This window comes from Pichia kudriavzevii, chromosome 3 (assembly GCF_003054445.1).
Source record: "Pichia kudriavzevii chromosome 3, complete sequence".
Lineage (NCBI taxonomy): Eukaryota > Fungi > Ascomycota > Pichiomycetes > Pichiales > Pichiaceae > Pichia > Pichia kudriavzevii.
This window is the reverse complement of record NC_042508.1, coordinates 1833263-1850719: the sequence shown is the minus strand read 5'-3', so window position 1 is coordinate 1850719 and position 17457 is coordinate 1833263. Positions and strand designations below refer to the sequence as shown.

The following is a 17457-nucleotide window of genomic DNA, read 5'->3' as shown; positions in this document are numbered from 1 at the left end:
CATGCATGGAAAAGTATAGGTATCTGTGAACTTCCTAATGACTGATGGTTTTATTATCGACAGGGTCCGGATAATTAATGGGAAAAAAAAGGATTATCCTTCACCCGAAAGACATGCGATCGGTAATTTTTTTTTATTTTCCGGATTCCGGTATTACCGTAAAGGGTAACCAGCGTTTTGGGATGTCAATCATTTCACTGGAGTTGAAACTTACTAAACCTTCCAACAGCAGGGGGTTCGATCTCGGAATATCTCAGATCTCAGTCAGGTAGTTGCTTGGGGCAACACCAGAGTCACCTGTCCTCATGTTTTCGGCAAACCACCAGCCATCAGGTTGTTTGTGAAGGATGAGGAGGATGTCTCTCTTTTTGAAGGCCAACTCCTCTGGTATAGCTGGCGTGTAACTGTATTTGGCCCGACAATGGACAATCACTGGGAATCCTTCTGAAGAGAATGATGGGAGATACTCCATATTAACATGTTTATTCTCAAAATTATACTGTGATTTTGATTTTTTCATTCCATTTGACAATTTCCGTTGTGGAGCAAGAGCTATTCTAGATTTTTCAATTTCTTCAGGTGACAGCATCAAGGAGTTGCTCGATAACCTATTCCCTAAACGGGATATTTTCGTACAGTTTTGATTCTGCGGTGCAATCTCAAATTTAGTCTTTACAAGATTGGCGAATGTATTTAGTTTGGCTGTCCTGGAATTTGTTTTTTTCGTTGGTGACATAGACTCCCTTAAAATATCATTCTTCACTGAAAAAGTCTTTTCATGATTGGATGTATGGATAGTCCCTGCTTCTGAGAGAGGAACGTTATTTTTCTTTTCCAAGCAATCGTGAGATTCAGAAATATCCGATCTATCAAAACTATCATCACCCGCTTGCGGCTTGTTTAAGTGTGCAATATGTAGATCAATATCATTTTCAAAACTGGCATTGGCATCTTGTGAGAGAACACTTGTTTGGTCGGTATGTGTGGAATAATCAGACATCACTTTAAACGTGCTTGGTTCAGACACTGATTTTGAATCAATTTCATGCGGCGTAGATAGTTTCATTTGCGAAACTTCCTTTTGTGCCTGCTCTTGTAGTTCTTTGAAAGTTTCCTTTGATTTTCCAATCATCTCAAAAGCCATATCGGTAAGTTCGTCTACCTTTGGTGGAGGGTTCTTCTTTTTCTGCCTTGACTGATGTTGTTTTTCAATTTTCTCTCTTATACTAGGAATATCATTTATATTAAACTTTCTTGTCGTCTCCATTACTACTGGCCTCGATTGATTGTTTGCAAAATCAATAAATTCCAAGGGCGCCAGCATGTTATCCCCTGTCTGAAACTCGTTGATGAAAGAGGCAATGTCCCTTTCTGCACTACATTCCTGCAGAGAAGACCTGATATTTTCTGCATATTGATCTTGTTCCACAGAGAAGGTACTTTCAATATTTGCAAATTCCCACAGGCTACGTTTCAAAAACTTGATTCTCTTCTCTTCGGAGACCTGTAACTCATTGCATGAATCCCACCATAGTGACAGCCAATGATCCAATTGCTCGTTATATTTTCTAGTCAATTCGTAATTTTCCTCCCTAATGACATACATCTTCTGCTTTAAAGCGTTGATTTTCTCTTGAAGCTTTTGAGCTTCACGATTATCCAAAGTTAATCTTGTACTTTTCAAAGTATTGATCTCCTTCCAAATTTTTTCATATTTCAAGCTCTTGGAATCGCATTTGCCTTTATAGTCGGAGAGTTGTAACCATACTTGTTGGACCTTTGCCTCTAATGATTTCTCCCTTGCCTTTCTTTCTCCAATCAGCTCTAATAGTGGAATTTGCAAAGAGTCGTTGACTCGTCTCGATTGGAGTGAATGTGCTTCGGCGATTTTGGTACACTGCTCTTGGAAAGTTTCTAAGCTTCCCTGCAAGGACCCACCATATTCATGTTTCGAAATATTCAGTTTCTTTACTAAAGAGGTGAATCTCCTTGAGTACTCATTTTCCAGTGTCTGAAACTCCTTGTAGAAAATGGATAACGAATTTAACGTTTTTGTGCCTTTCTGATTTTGACTTGATAGAATTTCAAACCCGCTTGAATCTTTTGACCAGAAAAAATTGGCAAAACTCTTCTCTCCTGGCATTGCCGTTATCATTGATGTCATTTTTATTTGATTGCAGCCTATTCAGCACACACCGGTTAACAAATTGTCCAAACAATAATTTAGAAACGAAAACACTTGATTATAATAAGAGAAGACTCTTTGAAGGTAATCACTCTAGCAAAGTTTGAAAACACCCAAGTAGAGAAATTACACACACACGCACACACACACACAGACAAGCACACCTAACATTCAACACTAACATTGACAAAACACAAAAACATACAGAGACATCTACACTTACCGAAGCTAGAATCTACAACTTCCCGCTTTGGGCAGTCTTATAAGAGGTTCTCTGTTTACACTTTCCCCAAAAGGGTAATTCTTCTCTTTTTCTCGGACATATTGAACTGATTTTCCAATCTACGAGAGTATTTTAGGGATTTTTGTCTCTGCTATTATTCTTTTTTTTTTTTTTCCTATCCAATGTAAATTCTCTTTATTTCGCGCAAGTGTTTCCAGTTGGCAAGGTCTCTGTAATAAAGGAGAAGGGCTAATTTCGTGTGTACAAAAAGGAGGGGCGTTTTTTTTTTTTTGGGAGAAATGGTTTGGAGAGAGACACGGTGAGTAACTGTTGACAGACAAATATGAGTGATGACGAGTTAAGCAAAGAGGCGAAGCTAGAGGCTGCAAGAAAGAAGTTTGAAGAACTGAAGAAGAACAAAAAGAAGAAGAAGGGTAAGAAGGGGAAGCTGGCAACAAGTGAGACGCCTGAACCAGAGACTGCACCGGTGGTTTTAGAGGAGAAATCGCCTATGGTGGAGGGAAAAGGTGGTGTAGATGAGCAAGCGGATGTTGTAGATGAGGAAAAGGGCGTTGTAGATGAGGAAAAGGGCGTTGTAGAGGAATTGCAAGAAACCGGAGAGAGTGAAACACATGTCTCTGAAAAAGAGGAACCATTAAAGTCTGAGAAGTCGGTGGGTGCACCAAGTGGAGAAGGCGACTCTAGCGATCCTTGCCAGAATGAATCTGTAGAAAATGGCAATTTGCCATTGAAAGATGCTAATGAATCAAGTGATACCGAAGGTCCAGAGACACCAGGCAACAAGGTCGAAAAGGGGGGAGATGAAGTTGCCCCGATCGTGGATAATAAGGCCTCAAATGACAATGACAATGGCGATCAACAAGAGGAGACAAAGAGCGATGTCTCTCTGTCAGCAATAATATCCAATGGGCAAGCAACGCAAGAGTCTACGTTTTTGACTTCTGCATTACAAACAACAATTGCAGAACTTCAGGAATCCAATGAAAAATTACACTCTGAAGTTGGAGAATTGAAGGCAGAAAATCTTGAGCTTAAACTAACCAAGATGGATCTGGAAATGGAACTTGAAAATGTTAAGCATGAACTCAAGACACAAAGAGAAGAAGTATTACGTCTGACACGACAACTGGAAGGTTCAAAAAACAACACACATGGACAAGGGTCTATGGATGTATATTCCCTACAGAATACTTCAAGTTTCCAAAACTTGACTAATTTCAATATCAAGAATAACTCGCAAGATTTTATGGATATTGTCGACGTTAAAGAAAGATTGGCACAATGGAAAGGCTGGAATATGGACATGCATGGATGGAGATCAATTGGAATGGGTCCTGTTATTGATGCTTAATTGCATCTGTGTCGGCTGTCTTCTACTCCTCCAATATATAGGTTCCCCTTTCCCCCTCTTGTTAGAACTCTAAGTACTTGTATAATATCACTACAGCCCTTAATAAACCCAATAGGGGGGGATTTTTTGTACTATCCAAACATGGCAGCGCGCTTCATTGTGTACTATAAAGAACCCATTTCTTAAAGACGCTATTAGTCCTTATTGCCCTTTGCCAGTGTCTTCCTAAACAGAGACTAGAGGTGTATGTACGTCGTCAAGAGGAAATGTTTTATTTTTCTAGGATCCAACAAAGAGGGAAAGTTTTGAAAAACTCCGTAATTGGAGTATCGAAAGTTACCAATCGACTCAACACCACGTCAAGCGGGCCAAAGACGGTTATTGGTATTGATTTGGGAACCACCAACTCTGCCGTTGCATATGTTGATCATCTCAGTAAGCAACCGAAAATATTGGAGAATAACCAGGGTAAGAGAACCACGCCAAGCATCGTTGCGTTCACTCCTGCTGGTGATGTGCTTGTTGGAGAACTTGCTAAAAGACAGTGGGTAATAAATCCTACCAATACTTTGTACGCCACTAAAAGATTGATAGGTAGGAAATACGACGATGAGGAAGTTAAGAAAGATGTAGAGCTCATGCCATATTCCATCGTTCCTAGTCCAAATGGAGATGCATGGATACAGACTACGGTTGGTGAAAACCTCATCTATTCACCAGAACAGATTGCCGGTTTGATATTGAAGGAGATGAAGCATGTGGCTGAGAAATCATTGGGGGTGCCTGATGGCCAAATCAAAAATGCAGTTGTTACCGTGCCGGCTTATTTCAATGACTCTCAAAGACAAGCTACTAAGACTGCCGGTGAATTGGTAGGGCTGAATGTAATCAGAGTCATGAATGAGCCAACTGCAGCATCATTGGCGTATGGGCTAGGTAATAAGAATGATGGGATTGTTGCTGTCTATGATTTAGGTGGTGGTACATTTGATATTTCTATATTGGATATAGAAGATGGAGTCTTTGAAGTAATTAGTACCAACGGTGATACCCATTTAGGAGGAGAAGATTTTGATAATTTGCTTGTTCAGTACATATTGGATAAATTCCAGGAACAGAGTGGTATCGATTTGAGTGGAGATATAAGTGCAATACAAAGAATCAAGGAAGCTGCAGAAAAGGCCAAAATTGAGTTGAGTCACGTTAAAACGACACGAATTGATCTTCCCTTTATTACCAAGGCTGAAAGCATCAGTATTGAACTCACTGAAGATGAATTGGATGAGATGAGCATGCCATTAATTAGCAAAACTATTGCACCTCTTAAGAAGGCATTAGTTGATGCAGACTTGAAGAAGGAAGATATTGACGACGTGATTTTGGTTGGTGGCATGACTAGAATGCCTAAGATACGGAAGGTTGTGGAAGACTTTTTTGGAAGAAAACCAAATACCAATGTCAATCCTGATGAAGCGGTTGCATTAGGTGCGGCCATTCAAGGTGCAGTACTATCTGGTAGTGTCAAAGACGTGTTGTTGTTGGATGTCACTCCATTGACCCTCGGTATTGAAACTTATGGTGGACTATATTCACCATTGATTCCTAGAAATACTACTGTTCCATGTAAAATAAAGCAAGTCTACTCCACTGCCGTTGATGGACAAAATTCTATTGATATCAATGTATATCAAGGTGAACGTCCCCTAGTTGCCGATAATAAATTAATCGGTAAGTTCAAATTGACCGATATACCACCCAAGCCAAAAGGTGTCCCCCAAATAGAGGTTTTGTTTGACATCGATGCAGATGGCATCATCAAAGTCAGTGCCAAGGATAAGGATACGGGGAAGAAATCGTCCATTACTGTTTTCGGGAAGACTGGTATGAGCAAAGACGAGATTGAAGATCTAGTGAAAAAGAGCAAGGAAACTACCAAGGAAGACGCCAAGAGAATGAGCTATCTCAAGCATGTGAATAATTTGGAATTGATTGTCTTTGACACTGAGCAGGCAGTTAAGGATTGGGGGGAGTATATGAGCGAAGAGGACCGCTCGAGTCTGACTCGACATATCGAGATTGTGAAGCGGATGATCAACGATTCTAGAAACGGTGATCTCTTTGACGTTGACCTTATAAAGGCTGCACAAGAAGAACTCAAGGAGGAAACCCTTGCGGTGATTACACGTGCTGCTGCTATTAGTCGCCAAAATCAAATTAAGAAATAAACAGTGGATTTACATTCATCCGTGTCCTAGTAACTGTATATATGTATATAAAGCTAAACAAATACCTTGATCCCCAACACAGGGAGATGGTCTTCAATTACAGGAGAAACAGGGTCCAGGCCCTCGAAATTGCCCAAATAGGAAGTATACGCTTGACACGAAAAACATGCTCAGCCATTCTGTTTTGTTTTTTCTTTTGTTTTTTTAGATTTTCCAGTTTTCCTCGAATCAGCACGCTGGAAGAAAATGGGTTTGCCTTGCTGACAAGGTCTGCTCACCTTTCTACTTAAAGTGACCCTGTCGGTAAGGATACACCTTTTAAATTTCTCAAGACTATAGACAGTGTTTTGAATATTGAAAGAGCTAGTTAGTAGGATATTTACTGGCCTTAGATATAGAGAAGAATTGTTAAGGCAAAAGAAGAATTGTTTGGCACCAGACTTTAATTTATACCACATTGTACACGAGCTCAAACAAGTAGTACAGCATCTATACTCTCAAAAATTTCAGTTTATACCCATAAAAGCTATACATACGGTGGAACGGGACTGACAAGACTTTTCGAAAAAAAATGTACCATCACTCCAACCAATCTGCCACTTCGACGGGGTCTTCCAGACGAATTTCGACAAACAATCCCTTTCGTTCTGCACTTTTGCAAGAGGAGAGGTCTGCGCCTTCAAATATAGATGAAACACAGTATAATTCGTGGCTAAGCCAGAGAATTGAGGAAGAAAAACACGATGCGAAAAGAAGCAGTTACAATTCGTACGGCGACGACGATTACTACGATGATGACGATGCAAACTCGTTCACTGAAGGCGACGAGTTTGATTTTGCCAAACCTGGATCTGTTCCTATCAACACACGGTCAATGAGTGACAATTCTGCTAGAAGAAGTAGAGACTCTTATAACCCGTTTGCGACTTACACCAGAAGTAGATCCAATACACCTGTTCATACCCCATCCAGATCAACGTTTTCAAGACACAGCGGATCATCCCCCGTTCCTGTAGGAAACGAGGCGCCTCTACCGCCTCCATCATATGAAGAAGTTGTAGGAACCAAATACGCCAAGGATGAATATCCAAAGGACGAAAAAAATCCCTTCCCTGAGAGAGCTAATAATAACAACACAGAAAATATAAAAAGTTCTGAAGCTGAGTATGGACACAACAATGGGAATTTGCGCCGTGCAAATACAACTGCTTATCAAAGTCGTCGTCCGGCTCCTCCTCCACCACCCCCTATTCCTTCCTCGCATACTAAACCACAACTGAACCCAGAAAGCATGACCAGCACTACAACCACAAGGATCTTGTCCGATGGCCGAGTCAGGTCAAAGAGTACAGGGGATCAAATTAACGAGAGGGCCCACTCTTCTAGACACAAGCATAGTTCAAAGACAGATGAACAGGGGCGCCATCATCATGGCAGTCGCTCTCATCACCACAGTCACCGTTCACATGACAGAGATAGACGAAGAGATCAGGGCTATGATGATGATGATGAAGGTTATGAAAGACAAAGAAGATCAAACACCAGGAGAAAGAAATTTGTACAGGAGCGTTCAAAGAACTTGGATACCATTGACAAGTTGGACGTCACTGGATTTTTTGGTGGGGGTAAGTTCCATCACGATGGGCCATTTGATGCTTGTACCCCTCAGCGGAACAAAGATACCAAGGCAGCTCCTGTTGCGGCATTCCCGGTCGACGGACCAAATAACTCGATTAAGGGAATGGCGCCAGAAAATTCAAAGGACCAACAGTATGATATGGTTTTCGGAATTGATAATGCACGAGGTGATATTCAAGCTCCAACAAAGCCAAGGAGCAATTCTGATATAAAGCGGGGATACACAAACGGGACAGTCGTAAAAAGAGCAAACACTTCCGATTTGGAAAGTCTTGTGTCACCTGACAAGAATGTCTTGGCTCAAGTTGACGCTTCCCAAACAGAAAAACTGTATGGTGATACCACACTAGGTTTGGGTGCAAGTACATTTATGGATGGTGCACCTGCTTATGGCGCTAAACAAACCAATTCTAAAGATGGAGGTTTGGGTAGAAAGAAGACTTTTCTAGGAAGGATGAAAACAATAGTTAGAAAATAATATCTCCAACATTTATACTCCATTCTGTCTCTTTTACTAAACTAAATAATTGTATATTTCCCCCTTTTTTTTGTATATGTTTTGTTTTTATTTTGTTCGATTCCAAAAAAAAAAAAAAAAAATATAAATTATTAAAAAAAACTGTTTTCCAGGATCTGTATGGTTTCATACATAATATATACAAGAGTTCTTAATTTAGGTTGCATTCTCATCAGCATCAGAATCGATATCGGAATCAGAGTCTCCTAGGTCACCATCACTAACATCATCAATGAATCCATGATTGATGAGCTTCTGTTTGTAATCATCCTTTTTCTCGTCGGCCTCCGTAAGCAGCATCAATGCCTCATCAAGCTCACTTTGGGGAATCATTGACTTCATTTGTTTCTCCATATCGGCAATCTTTGAAAGCAATTGGGCGTTTGTGCTTTTCAAGCCTTCACTTCCAGATAATGATTTTCCCAATTCTTCCTTTTCTGAAACTAGTTTATTCAGTTCGTTGTTTTTAGTAGACGTTAATGTGGCAATTTCCATTTCATATTTAGATCTTAGAGTGTCCAGGTCTTCTTTGTTTTTATTTTCACTAGCAGTAAGTGCATTCTGCAGTTGCTTTTCCGAATCGAGCAGTTTCCTCTCCATTAATGATAAACTCTTTTGTGTGGTCTTCAGCTCATTTTCAAGGGTTAATTTTTGCTCCTTAATCTCAGAAATAGTTTTCTCAAAGTCAGTCTCCAGTTTCTGTTTGTCTCTTTTATATGTTTCAGAAGTGGATTTGGCCTCCCTGAGTTCTTCCTCTGTTACATTAAGCTTATTTGTGACTTCACCGAGCTTCTTCTCTAAAGCCTTCTCATTTTTTTCTCCTTCGCCGTATTTGGATTCCATCGCCTCTTTCTCTTTGAGTAAGGCGTCGATCTTCTTCTCTAATAAAACATACTCTGATTCTTTTGTTCTTAATTGCGCAGACAGTGCTGCTGACTCGGATTCCTTAGATTTTGCCTCTCCTGTTAGTATCGAAAATCTTTCCTTTAAGTTTGACGATTCTTCTTTCAACGAAGTAATCAGGCGTTCCTTCTCTATTAACAAGTTAGTCTTTTCTTCATTTGCAGAAGCATTATCAGATGCCAGGGTTGACATGGAAGACTTCAGAGAATCTACCTCCCTTTTAAGCTTTAAGATTTCGGATTCTTTCACCTCCAACATATTCGCAAGAACTTCCATCTCTACTACTTTAGAATGATTAGCAGCCTCTAATTCTGTCTTTGACTTTTTGATTTGAGTTTCCATTGACTCTCTCTTCTCAATCTCATCTTTCAACTTTTTCTGCGCTTCATCAAGTTTCTTGGACAGGCTAGTTCTCATGGTATTTATTTCATTTTCAACCTTTAATTTCCCTGAACTTAAGTCCTCAGACTGTTCTTTTGCAACGGCCAGCTCACTATTTAATTTAGCTATGGTAAAATCATCGTTCTTCAACTTTTGGGTAAGGTTTTCAGCTTCAGTGTTGCGAGACTTCAGTTGTTCAGTCAGTTCAGAAATTTCAGTTCTTAATTTGGCTATTTCTTCTGAGTCATTACTTAATTCTTCCAACTCCTTGGCTAATTTAGTATTTTCTTTCTTTAGCTCTTCAATTTCTGTTTTCTTTACTTTCAGTTCGCCCTCACATTCTTTCAGCTGAATGGATGTACTTTTCTCAACTGATTGTTTTTCTGTCTCTAAAACTTCAATTTGGGATTTTAATTCCTCAATTTTTACTCTCATTTCATTAGTTTGTGCTTGCAATTCTTCATTTGCCTTGACTAATTCAACATTCGACTCTTCTAATTTAGATGTCAGATCTTTATTTGTTCTCTCATCATTCTCTATCTTGCCGAGTAGATCTGACTTTTCTTTCTGATAAGTTTCAGTCTTCTTTTCGGATTCTAATCTAAGCTCTTCCATTTTCCTAGAGACATCATCGTATTTCTTTTTGATTTCCAATAAATTATTCTCAAGTTCAACAATTTGTCTATTCAAGCTTTCTGTAGTCAATGTACTTTCAGTGGTTAAGGAATCAAGCTTTTTCTCTAAGTCCAACTTCTCTTTGGTCAACTTTTCCACTTTTTCCTCAAATGAAGTGCATTGATCCTTCAATTGATCTATTTGCTTAGATGCATTTTCTTTCAATGAAGAAAACGTAGTCTGTAAATCATTATTAGATAACTTTGTGTTCTCCAAAATACTATTCAAATGTTTTACTTGTTCGTTCAGTGTATCTATTTCTGCAGACTTTGATAATTTTAGTTTTTCCAATTCGGATCCTAACTCCTCTATTTTCTTAGTCTTTGTATCAACGACCTTTCCAAGTTCTGCAGCTTCTAATTTAAGTTTTTCAATCTTAGCCTCATCTAACTTCTTGGCATTTTCTAATTTCTTGATGGATTCGGAAGACGACTTTTTGTGAGATTCAAACTTCTCTCTTGTATTTTCAAGTTCTAGGGTAAGTTCTGAAACTTTTATTTCTAACTTAGACTTCTCTTCTTCGGCAACTTTAGCTTTCTTTCCATCTGCCATTGAACTTTTAGAAATAGCGTCAATTTTGGCATTGAGCTCGGTAATCTTACTAACCTTCTCTTTTTCAGACGCCTGTAATTCTTTAAGAGAAGATTCATTCGATCTTTTCAATGTTTCAATCTCTGAGTTTAGAGATTTGACTGTTTCGCTCAACTTAGAAATTTTGGCATTTTTGGATTCCCTCAATTCCGTTAATTCGTTCTGTATAGCTTCATTTTGCTTCTCTAATTCTTTATTTGAAGCTGTGGCTTCCAAATTTCTACTTTGGAATTCAGAAATTTCCGATTCTTTTTCCACTTTTATTGCAGCAATTTCATCCTCTAAAGCTGTTCTATCAGATTCAATCTTGTTTAGCTTTAATATTGTTTCCTCTAATTCGAATTTTAGTTGAGAGATAGCCGTTTCCTTTCCCTTCATCAGTTCATCAAAGATCGTCTGCTTTTCATGGGCTTTTTCTTCACAGAGTTTTAGTGATTCTGTGATATTGTCAAGCTCTTTACGCAGTTCTTTCAATTCAACCTTTTTTTCTTCCTTATAAGATTCATGTTCCGAATGGAGTGCGGAATTTTCAGTATCTTTCTGTGAAAGGGAATTGTGGGTAAAGGATAACTCAGCTTGCAACTTGGAAATCTCCTTTTCTTTAGTCAATCTCAAGCTCTCTAATTCATGGGTAATAGCAGTTGTTTTGGCATCCGAGTCTGCTTTTAGTTTTTCAATCGATTGAGTTTCTTCTTTTAGTTTGGAAACAATCAAGGCCTTTTCATTTAAAACTTCCTCGTGTCTCGCCTGTAAACCCAAATATTTTGCATCGATATTCTCAAGCTCAGAACGCCTCAATGCAATAGCCGTTTCAAGTTCAGAAACAATGGCAATTTTTTCTTCTTTTTCTTTACTTAACATTTCATTAATGGAGTCTTTCTCTTGTACTAAGCTTATCCTTATTCCATTAAGCTTTTCAATTTCATCTTTAGACTCCTTTATATGAGCTTCAAATGACTTTTTCAGCGAGACCAATTCATTTTCAAGTTCATTTTTGGTGTGCACCGCCTCCTCGAGCTTTTTGGTTACATCAATGATGGAATTATTCAGATTTTGTAACTCTTTAGTCTTGGATAGTTCTAAATTGTCTAATTTTTCTGTGAGTTTTTTATTCTCGGCTAGTTTAGACTTCAGAAGTTCGGCTGATTTCTCCAGTTTTCCCTCAAGATCTCCGATTTCCCCGCTGCTTGACTTTTTTGTGTATTCTAAAGATTGTTCAAGCTCTTCCTTCTCCAATCTCAATTTATTTACTTCATCTATAACTTTTTCTTTTTCTAAACTAATTTTCTTAAAGCAGGCAGATTTCTCTTCAACCGTTTTGGCTAATTTCACGATTTCTTCGTTTGCCTTTCCTAGTTTGGATTCTAATTCTGACTGCTGGCCCTCGCTAATGTTCAGATTGTTCTTCAACAATTCGATTTCAACAGTATGCTGTCTTTTCAAGTTTTCAATCTCCTCCTTATATTTAGCAACAGTCTCATCATATTTCTTTTGCATATTTTGAATTTGGTTCCTTAGCTCCAAGTTAGCAGCCTCTAGTTCTTTGGTTCTTTCTTCGCTAGCTTCAAACCCATCAGATAAGCTCTCAATCGTGGAATTCAAGTTTTCAATCTCCTTTGAACTTTCCTGTTCTAAGGTGGTGAACTCCTCAATCGTTGAAGTCAACTCATCCTGTAAACTTTCTACTCTTGCTTCTAATTGTTTCTTCTCCTCTATGGTCTTTGTCTTTTCTCTATTGAGTTCAGCTAGCGAGTTTTTCAAGGATTTCAATTCCAGAGATACGTGTTCTTTATATTGGGACAAGTCAGAATTAGCGGTATCCTTTTGTGACTTCAAACTCTCAATGATTTCAGATGCAGTCCTGAGCTTACTCAACAAATCGGATGATTTGTCGTCAAGCTCTGCAAGTTTCAGATCTTTTTCGGATGCAGACTTCACTAACTTGGTATGCTCATCCTTAAGGGCATCTAATTCAACATCCAAGCTTTTTATTTGATTTTCCAAGTTTCCAATTATATCATCCTTTTGCCGAGCAGCTGCTTTCAGATCCTTTTTTGTTTTATCCAAAAGTTCTCTGGATGACATTAAATCCTTTTCTAACTGGATGATCCTCTTCTCTGATGATGTTTTTTCCTTGGTAAAATTCATCAATTCTCTACTCATTTTATTGATGCCATCTTCTGCTGTCTTTTTGCCCTTTTCTGCTTCTGCCAACTTCGTTAGAAGCTTCTTGTTTTCAACTTCAAAAAATTTCCATTTACTCTTTGATTCCTCAAGTTCCTTTCTCAAACCTGTTATATTATCCTCCAAACTTTTCTGTTGGCTCTCTAGTTTCGTTATTTCACCAGTGGAATACTTTAGCTTTTCCAATAGTTTATCCTTCTCTGATTGGACGTCCTCTAGATCAACCAATAATTTCTCGTATCTAGTAGATAAATCAACAAACTCTTTAGATGTCTTCTCAATTTCCTGCAACTGTTTGGTTGCATTAAGATTTGCATCATCTTTAAAGCTCTCATATTCGTGGACAATATTTTCTAACCTAGATTGTAAATCTTCAAACGATGAGTAGTCCAATTTTATTATGGGCTCGCTATCGGGATCTTTACCGATAGCTCTAGTCATCCTTTGTGAATTTTCATTTACTTGATCAATGAATATTTCATCAAAGTAAACTTCGGGTAACCCAGAGTCATCTCTTTTTGGTTTTTTCCAATCGGATTCCTTGAACTTCACAACACAACTATTTTTCACAAACTGTTGAATTTTTAGACTGAAAGAGTGAACTCCAACTTTTTTAGCTAGAAGTTGATGTAATTGGACACGACTGATTGGGGAAGTTTTCCTGGAAAACTCATAAATTATAGAAATCAAGAAAGAGATTAAGCCTTGAACTAATCCACTATCGTTTGCAGGATCAACCACGTATGCTAGTAATTGGTCCAAAATGGATGAGTCTCGTAAAAACTCATCGACTGCTTTGTAATTTTCCCAGCACCAATTAGATAAAAGCATTACGTAGGAAATTGGGACCCTAATATCAGATTGTTTCAAAGAGAGGGACAATGCCTGGGCAATCGCTGGGATTATTGTAATTACATCCTCCTCCTCGTCTTCATCCCCTTCTCCACTTACATCATCCGGCTCTTGCAGACTGATTTTCACCTTGATGAGTTTATTCTTAATCTCTGTATAGTCTTCAAAAATGTACAATAGGATCACTGATGCAAACCAAACCTTATAGGGATTTAATTTATGGTTTTCTACTTGAATCAATGTTTGAAAAACGTTTGCCTTACACTCTAAAGCATCAATATTGATTGCGGTTGTATCAGTTGCACCCTCTGCAATATCTATGGAATTACCGTTTAGCTCCAAAGCTCCATTTTCCACATGCGAGCTTGCATTACCCAATATTTCGACAATATTTTTACCCTCTGAGACATTTTCTTCTCTTTCTTTTCCGTTTACAGTATTCTCCTCCTCAGTTTCGGAAGAAATAACACCATTGAGTGTATTAAAGGTATATATTTGATCATCTATGAATGCGGTTTTAGCCTCCATGTTATCTTTAAAAAATGCATGCAATGTATAAGCTGCGGCGTATCGGATATCGAAACAATGAACCGAATTCACGTGTAAGCACCAATTCAATAATGCTACAGTAATCGGAACAATATCTTCAAATTTTTGGGCACTTGAAGGTAAACTTGGATCCAAGTATGGAACATCCACTTGAGAGAATTTAAACTGAGCTTCATTATTACCTCTAATAATATCTGAGACTGTCAATAATGAAGTTACTCTAATCTCGTTAGGAATATTTAAGGAAAATACTAATTTCAAGCATGCTAGCATAATACCACTATCAACAAAAATCTCTTGTGCTTGAGCAATATCTTGAGTGTCTTTAATGACAAACAAACGGCAAGTCTCTAATGTTGATATGAGATTATCCAATCGTTGGTTATTCCAAACAAATGGAGTATTAGACTCCAGGCATTGGTTGATCAAATTTAGTAGTTGAGATAGGCAATTCGTTTCAATAAAGAACTTCTGATTCGAAGAGTTGTATCTCAATAAATTGGTGATTAGCGACAGACAATCTTGAACAACAATAGTACCTTGAATACCTCCTTCTTCGTCGATGATCTTATATAATTTATCAAAAGTGTTTTCAAAAACCACAAGCTTTTGGATGTTAAAACTATCTCTAGCAAGACCCATCAAAAACAAGATTGCCTCGTTTCTTATTGGCTCATAATCATCATCTAAAACTTGACAGACTTTTGAGATTGCAGTTGGGGATTTCATAATCAATTCTTGAGTTCTTTTGCTTCTGGTCGAAACCAATGCCTGAAGGAGCTGCAATGTATAAATCTTGATGTGAATATCATCAAATTCTAGAATGTCCACGAGCAATTCCAAATTCGATAAATCTTGAGTCAATTCATCAGCGATCCAAAGGGAGAACTGATCGGGTTTTATATTTTGAATCAAAATTGAAGGAGAAGGATATTTCCCATTTTGGACTCTTGTTTGGGAGTTAATCCAGTCTCTAGTTAAATCATTGTTACCTTCACCCCTGATAAACAAAATCAATAGAGTCTCTAATACAGCTTTGACAATATCTCCATCAAATGCATCTTGATGTAGTATATTTAGTAACTGCTTCAAACCTTTGGCAATGACAATTTCTCTATACTGTCTACTGTAGCTCTTCAAAGACAACACTGCGCCTCGTCTATCTGAAACCAGAGTAGCATGTGCTAGCCTATCAACAATAGTAGTTATATTATCGTCCACTTCTTTCTCAGTGGCACTTTGGGGTGCACTCATAAAATTCTGTAACAGCTCCATTGCTTAATAGGAGCTGGTCTTTATAAGAGTAAGCTCAAATATAACTAAATATATAAATATATATTTAAAAATATATATTCGAACTAAATTGTTCCAATTTACAAATTGATGCAACACCATAATTTGATGCCACCTTCTTTACGTTGAATCACTTACGTTGAATTTCATGTATTTACAAGTAAAATTATCATGTGGCGCATTATCACGTGTGCACTTGGAAAAATTAAAAAAAACTGGGTGTGGCGCATGTCTCTTTAAAGTAGTTCTGAAAAGGGAAAGTCGGGTCGATAGTCTTTTGAGCCAGCAGTAGCGCATTAAAGCTGTGCTACTGGTATAGTTTTGGCAAAACTTCGCTTGTACAAATACACAACCACTAGCAGTAACGCCTTTTACCAACAAAACGAATTTCCCCCCCCCTTCCCCCTGATGCGTGAAAAAATTTCTGCTCCAAAGAAGGTCACAGATAAGAGAGAGGGCTTGTTTATCTATTTCTGTGGGGTGACCTTCTCGTTCCGATGTGGGGATCCCCACATGTAATGATTGCTTGTTCACTGTTGTAATTAATTTCTCACAATCTAGGGAGGCGTCGTTCCTTTTCGTGTTGACAATAATGGTTGTCAATTGGTGCTAATGGCTGCCGGAAGTTTAGTGGATCACAAAAGTCACTCCACTTCATGTTACCAACCCCATTGTTGGTCATCACTATTTCCTATGTTGAGTCCACCTCCTCTCATTACTTAAATAGCTATATATTCCCCACTTTCAAGATATAGAAAAAATGTTGTAATTGTATATTGGCTAGTTATTTAAATTCCAAAAAAACAAACAATAACAATTTTTCACACAATTCACTGCTTACACTTTTATATATAGCACTTTGTTGATATAGCTATTCCATAAAAACCTATTAAATTGAACATAATATATTTTATTCAAGATGGGAAAGAAAAACATGAACAAGCCAGTCCATATGGAACCAACCCACATTGATCATCTTGAGAAGCCACCAGCTGTTCGAAACTCCAAGGAGATGCACTTTGAAAGCTTGGATGACTTTGAGAGATACATTATGGACGAATCTTGGGACAATGAATTTGATAATTTGAATATCCATGTCAAGTATCTACCTCCATTCATTGTTAACCAAACAAGAGGTAACGAGGATAAAATCAAGCCTCAAATGAATTCACTAAACAAGAAGTTCAGAAGACATTTACAACACCATGTTAAGCGGCATTTGTTGCCTGATATCACTAAAATGTCTGGTATTGACTACAATTTTACCAAGGATGGTGAAGAGTCGGTTTCCAACCAGTATGGCACATCCAGTGTCCATAGATGGCATTTTAAGGATAACTCAAATCACGGATTTGATGAGACTGAGTATCAGAATAGAGAGCATTGGAAAGTTGAAGTTGATGTTGAATCCAACTCAAACAATCCATGGATCGATGTCACATATCGGGCTGTCAGTGACAGTGGCAATATGCCAAAGGATGATGTCTTGATGAACATTGTCTGATTTGAATCAACTTTTCCCCTAAGGTTTAATACATGCCCATGATTTTTAACGACTTTTATTATAAATAACGACTTTATAGCTTTATGATTACTAAATTATTACTACTACGACAATATTCAGGGTATGCATAATAACATTAATTTTAAAACATGAGGCATTCCTTGAATTTATGCCTTTACAAGTATCAACAATAGCTTAAAAAAGCTTTTTTCGCATCATGCCGAGCCTCCTAAAATTAGATACCGCGCTGCCCTTAGGGAAAAAAAAAACCCCAAAACTCCTCTTGTTGGGAGGGCCGTCAAACCATTAGTTAATCGTGGAAGGCAGTATGGCGTGTTGTAAATTTATTAGAAGATCAAAAATAA

General features: G+C 38.1%; 6 protein-coding genes across 6 annotated transcripts; 4 read left to right on the top strand and 2 right to left on the bottom strand.

The window, feature by feature from the left end:
• Positions 1 to 253: 253 nt before the first annotated feature.
• On the bottom strand, positions 254 to 2164 carry C5L36_0C08470 (uncharacterized protein; the record flags this gene model as incomplete). The annotated part of the gene is made up of 1 exon (XM_029466551.1): positions 254 to 2164. One exon carries the CDS (start codon positions 2162 to 2164, stop codon positions 254 to 256), a length of 1911 nt encoding a protein of 636 aa, XP_029322411.1.
• Positions 2165 to 2751: 587 nt separating this feature from the next.
• C5L36_0C08460 (uncharacterized protein) lies at positions 2752 to 3780 on the top strand (the record flags this gene model as incomplete). The annotated part of the gene is made up of 1 exon (XM_029466550.1): positions 2752 to 3780. The coding sequence occupies one exon, from the start codon at positions 2752 to 2754 to the stop codon at positions 3778 to 3780; it is 1029 nt and encodes a 342-aa protein (XP_029322410.1).
• Positions 3781 to 4046: 266 nt separating this feature from the next.
• C5L36_0C08450 (uncharacterized protein) lies at positions 4047 to 6005 on the top strand (the record flags this gene model as incomplete). The annotated part of the gene is made up of 1 exon (XM_029466549.1): positions 4047 to 6005. One exon carries the CDS (start codon positions 4047 to 4049, stop codon positions 6003 to 6005), a length of 1959 nt encoding a protein of 652 aa, XP_029322409.1.
• Positions 6006 to 6576: 571 nt separating this feature from the next.
• Positions 6577 to 8121, top strand: C5L36_0C08440 (uncharacterized protein; the record flags this gene model as incomplete). Its single annotated transcript, XM_029466548.1, has 1 exon — positions 6577 to 8121. One exon carries the CDS (start codon positions 6577 to 6579, stop codon positions 8119 to 8121), a length of 1545 nt encoding a protein of 514 aa, XP_029322408.1.
• Positions 8122 to 8316: 195 nt separating this feature from the next.
• On the bottom strand, positions 8317 to 15570 carry C5L36_0C08430 (uncharacterized protein; the record flags this gene model as incomplete). The annotated part of the gene is made up of 1 exon (XM_029466547.1): positions 8317 to 15570. One exon carries the CDS (start codon positions 15568 to 15570, stop codon positions 8317 to 8319), a length of 7254 nt encoding a protein of 2417 aa, XP_029322407.1.
• A 937-nt stretch (positions 15571 to 16507) lies between these two features.
• Positions 16508 to 17092, top strand: C5L36_0C08420 (uncharacterized protein; the record flags this gene model as incomplete). The annotated part of the gene is made up of 1 exon (XM_029466546.1): positions 16508 to 17092. The coding sequence occupies one exon, from the start codon at positions 16508 to 16510 to the stop codon at positions 17090 to 17092; it is 585 nt and encodes a 194-aa protein (XP_029322406.1).
• Positions 17093 to 17457: the final 365 nt, after the last annotated feature.